This window comes from Nanorana parkeri, unplaced genomic scaffold, assembly GCF_000935625.1.
Source record: "Nanorana parkeri isolate BGI_ZX_2015 unplaced genomic scaffold, ASM93562v1 scaffold1028, whole genome shotgun sequence".
Lineage (NCBI taxonomy): Eukaryota > Metazoa > Chordata > Amphibia > Anura > Dicroglossidae > Nanorana > Nanorana parkeri.
Genome location: NW_017307296.1, coordinates 43,250 through 48,249, shown reverse-complemented (window position 1 = coordinate 48,249; position 5,000 = coordinate 43,250). Strand labels below are relative to the sequence as shown.

The window sequence follows — 5,000 nt, the reverse complement described above, 5'->3', positions numbered from 1 at the left end:
AAATGTGTGTTCACTGAAACACAATAGTCTCCTGGTAATGGTTTGCATTTTGTAGGGTAGTGGCTGGCCCAGTCTGCAATTTGGGTTTGAGCCCGGGAAAAAATGGCGAGGAGAGCGACTGCCCATGACGTCCATTCGGTTTTTAATGCTCCTTCTCTAACCTGTATTGGTTGCTGTAGGTAATCTCGGCACTCCAGCTGTGGTATAACTACAAATCCTGCCATGCCTGTGGCTGTCGGTCTTGCAATGCCTCATGGGACTTGTAGTTCCACCACAGCTGCAGTGCTGAGTTTGCTAACCCCTGCTATAGGTATAGCTTGGCTTGTCCCTGCATCCGTTATCATAGATCTGCCTAAGGCTGTAATGATTTGGCAGCTGTTACACTTTTTTTTTCTTTTTTTTTTTTTTTTTTTGTGTCATACCAGTAGTTTGAGACCGGCTTATTCTCTCAGTGATTTGGGGGCGCCAGTAGAAGAGTGATCGGGGCAGATTTCGGGGGTAATGCGTGTTTTTAATCTCTTCCTGATGTGTTACAAACCGCCTGGGAATATTATTACAAGCTGACCCCTACGTCTGTAGTGCCTGGGGGCATGTCTGCTAGTAATCAGGGCAGGGGATAGGCAAGAATTTAAGCTGCACCGTGGGGCTTTCTCGTCAAAGGAACTAAAGTCCCAGCATGTCGGCCAAAGGCTACCTGAAACTTCTGGAGGACGTTATGTGCCATATTTCAAATGTCACCGTGTAACCTTTAAAGGATAATGATGGTGTAATCCCAGTCAGCACATATTTTTGAGTTCTTGCAGCTTAAAAACATTTTAAATGTAACTTTTACACTTTCACAAGTTTGCAGACTTTGTGTATATAGAAATTGGCCACTAGGGGAGCTCTTGGCGGCTCAGTACTGTGGCTATGTGCCACTAGGGGCAGCTCTTGGTGGCTTTGTGCTATTGCTCTGTGCCACTAGGGGGAGCTCTTGGTGGCCCAGTACTATTGCTCTGTGCCCCTAGGGGAGCTCTTGGCGGCTCAGTACTATGGCTCTGTGCACCCTAGGGGAGCTCTTGGTGGCCCAGTACCATGGCCCTAGGCGAGCTCTTGGTGGCTCAGTACTATGGCTCTGTGCCCCTAGGGGAGCTCTTGGTGGCCCAGTACTATGGCCCTAGGGGAGCTCTCGGTGGCTCAGTACTATGGCTCTGTCCCTAGGAGAGCTCTCGGTGCCTCGGTACTATGGCTCTGTGCCACAAGGGGAACTCTCAGTGGCTCAGTACTATGGCTCTGTGCACCCTAGGGGAGCTCTCGGTGGCTCAGTACTATGGCTCTGTCCCTAGGGGAGCTCTCGGTGGCTCAGTACTATGGCCCTAGGGGAGCTCTCGGTGGCTCGGTACTATTGCTCTCTGCCATCAGGGAAGCCCTTGGTGGTGCTGTCACTACAGCAGAGGAACTTGTAGATCACAATGGAGCACAATGCAGCATAGCTGCAGTGCAATGCTCTGCAGGCGCCAATGCAAACAATTTGTGTGTGTATAAATTTTTAGGTTTGTTTTGCAATATGAGCTCACTCCCTGAGGTAGGAACCTTCTGTTATGGGGCTGGAGGAATGCAAACAAAAGTTATAAAGGATCCAATATTACAAATAGACTAAATGTGCATTTATTTATTTTTTTGCCTTGGAGCCTGCAGAGCATTGCAACCACAGTCAGTGGATCATGGGTGCAATGCAGACACTTCACCCCCCCGAGGTACCTGTCTTTATTTTTAAACTCTGCCTGCAGAAAATACCATTCTGGCCTTTGGTTGCTATGGGCAATGCACACCTTTCCAGTCGTGGCTCCTGTGCCAGGTGGTTAGCCGGTGACCAGATACACCAGTTTACCTGCCATTGTTTTCAACGTCTGGTCACTTTTTGTAGTTGGCCCAGCAGGGCCTGAGCTTGGTGGGCTGTTGTAGGCCTCCATGGTCACTCATTGCCTGCCTCTAACGGCGGGAACCATTTTGAACGTTCTATAGTCTTTTGAATGCGCTGCAGCATACCTGAGACGTCGCCAGCTCAATTTTGCCACCGTCCGTAAAATGTCCCCAACCATCCTGTAAAAGATGATTCCCCCCTACCAGGTTTTTACCTCAGATAACATCTGCCACATTCCTGACCCTGCAGACGCAGGCGCTCGTGTCACAGCCGTAGTAATGGTCACAGCTTTGCTCTATTACTGGGAAGCAGATGTGAGGGAAGGTGACGCGTCGGGTTACCTCAGCCCTCGTAGAAGACGTGTCCCACGCAGCGCTGTCTTGCTCGTACGATGGGAATAATGAGTCTCTGTTCTGTCTTGCAGGTTCCCGTCCTCGCTATGTGTTGGTCTTGGCCAGGTCAGTAAAGCAAACCTTTGGGCTACGTGACGTCGACCTTCCATGGACGCTGTTTGTAACACACTGACTCCTCTTTGTCTCTTCTGCAGATGCTGGCGACTGTGGTCGTGCTCTGGGTGGGAAAGGCGCTGAGGGTGGTGAATTATCCGGACTTAGACAGGCACATCCCTCGAAAGGTGCGTCCGGTCATAAATGAAGCATAAATGCGGAATATTTACAGGCAGCTGGTAGAATATTAACAGGAATATGTGGGTGAGCTTCTATAGGAGAAATGTCACATCATTGGCTTTCACTTCCTGACCTGGAAGCACAGCAGGAAGCGAGAAGAAGTCTCTCCAGAGTGAGTTGTCACTAGATCAGGTGCCCCCCTTTAATTTAACCTCTACTCCTGGCCCAGTGACAACAGTAACATTCTGGATGTTCCCTTCCCTTACGGTCTCAGAAGTGATTCTCCCTAGCGGGGACACAGACACCCCTGTTCTGTATCTTCCAATCAGAAATTAGGCCTGGAAGATGCTGGACCTATAAAACTAATTTCTAATTGGCTGCTGGGGGTTATAGTGCAGCCTTGACCTGTTGAGGCCTTGTATAGAAAAGTGCCACTTAGGAAGGGGTTTCTCTCATTCTGAAAGGAGGAATTGGGTTGCTATGGGCAGCAGAGACTATCTGCATAGGGCTCATGAAGTTTTGCATGCATGTAACATTTGTGCATTGTTTACGTTCGTGCAGCACAAAGCTGCTCTATTGGTTGCTGGCCTTCTTGAGCCACCTAAATCCTAGCAATAAAGGGTGCCAGGCAGCTCAAACTGCCTGCACCTAGCAATGAAGGGCTCTAGGCAACTGGAGCTGCCTGCATCCAAGCAACAAAGAGCACTGGCAGCTTGAGCTACCTTCACCCTAGCAATGGGGGACATTAGGTGGCAGGAGCCTTAAGCATGCTTTGTTGCCAGGACGCAGGTTGCTCCAATAGAGTGCATTTGTACTGTACGCATGTGACTGTTGGCACAAAGGTTTACATGTGTAGAGCGTAAAATATGGTCCCATATGCAAGGCCTCAGAGGGAGAGAGATTTCTGTCTATGGAGCTCTGCGGGGAGCCAGTCTGCATATCATCAACATGAAAAGGGTCGGATGATTCGTAAACATCATAATTCCATCATGTCCTCTGAGCAGACAATACGCCTCATGCAGGGGGTGGCTCCATAGGCAGCTGTCTGCAGCACTCCGGTTTTGGGACCCTTCCTTACTCTGTGCAAAACAAAAGTTCCTGTCACAAGCAAATGCAACGTTTCATAACATGTGGTTTTGTTGCTTGTGACGCCATGTTTATCTAAACGTCAATAAAAGACGGCTGGATGAAGTGGACTTTGGTGTGCTGGTGATCTCATTCTCGGTCTTATGGCCCCATCCGTTGGCCATTTCAGCCCCCATTTAAGCTACACACTAGGATACGTTGGTTTGGAATGCTATGGGATACCTTTTAAATACATTTGCATGCAGACCACCCTAGGTAACACCCACATGTGATGCTGAGCCTCCATGACATGACTGAAATCCCATGGATGGAAGGAGCAGGCCAGGGACAGTCAGGCTTGGGAGGAAAGTGCTAGATGATAATGGATGGCCTTCATCCAGGAAATGAGGCAGGTTCTATCTGACTTGCTGCAGCTTCTAATGCACATTGAGGGGGAATGTATCAAAACTGGAGCAGACAAAATCTGGAGCAGCTGTGCATGGCAACCAATCAGCTTCTCTCATTTTCAAATCTCAGCTGAACAAATTGAAGAGAGAAACTGATTGGTTGCCATGGGCAACTGCTCCAGTTTTGATAAATTCCCCTCATTGTGAGAAGCTCGCAGTGTGCAGTGACATCAGGGGAAGCCATTTCAGTCCAGGAGAGGAAGCCGGTACAACTGTGCAAGACTGAAGGGAAGGAAGGTTTCATGCAAACCCCAACTGCTGTTCTTTAGATCAGATGCAGCACAAGGCACCAGCTAACTTTAAACTCTGTTTGTTCTTGCTGTCTGTGTCTCTGTTGGGGAGTTTTTACACTTCCTCTGTGGTTGGTCACCGGGAAAGGAAGGGGAGGGTAAGTCTCCTCAGTGGGGACACTGTACTAAAATAAAACAAGCAGAGGTTGTCGCCCTTCTCTACGCTGTCCAAAAGTAAACAGAATTTGCATAGAGATGGGCCATAACTCACTTGTGATCCTAATATAGAAAAGGGAATCACCAGCACTCAGTAGAATAATCCAACATGTCCCATTTATTGGACATAGACGTCAGGGCATAAAGAGTGACGTCACTCTTTATGCCCCGATAGGGCTACACTAACCTCAGCTCTACAGCGTATGGGGAACTAAGTCTCAAAGCATTGCTTGACTCTTAGCTACAGACATGACTCCTAGAGGCAGATGCATGATGGGATTTTTTAAGACTACCACCCCCTACTCCTTTTGGCAGGGGTAGCCAAACTTTGGCTCTCCAGCAGTTGTGGAACTACAAGTCCCATGATCCATTGCTTCACTTAACAGCTACAGGCATGACTCCTAGAGGCAGATGCATGATGGGGTTTGTAAAGGGACTCAACCCCCCCCCCCCCCCCCCCACCCCCACCCCCCCCCCCCCCACCCCCCCCCCC

General features: G+C 49.2%; 1 protein-coding gene across 1 annotated transcript in view; it reads left to right on the top strand.

The window, feature by feature from the left end:
- Positions 1-5,000, top strand: part of SLC35D1 (solute carrier family 35 member D1) — a 22,955-nt gene that overhangs the window by 2,713 nt on the left and 15,242 nt on the right. The window contains exons 2-3 of the mRNA XM_018567300.1: positions 2,328-2,361; positions 2,451-2,537. Of these exons, the coding sequence (XP_018422802.1) occupies positions 2,328-2,361; positions 2,451-2,537 (121 nt within the window). The remainder of the gene's footprint in view (positions 1-2,327; positions 2,362-2,450; positions 2,538-5,000) is intronic.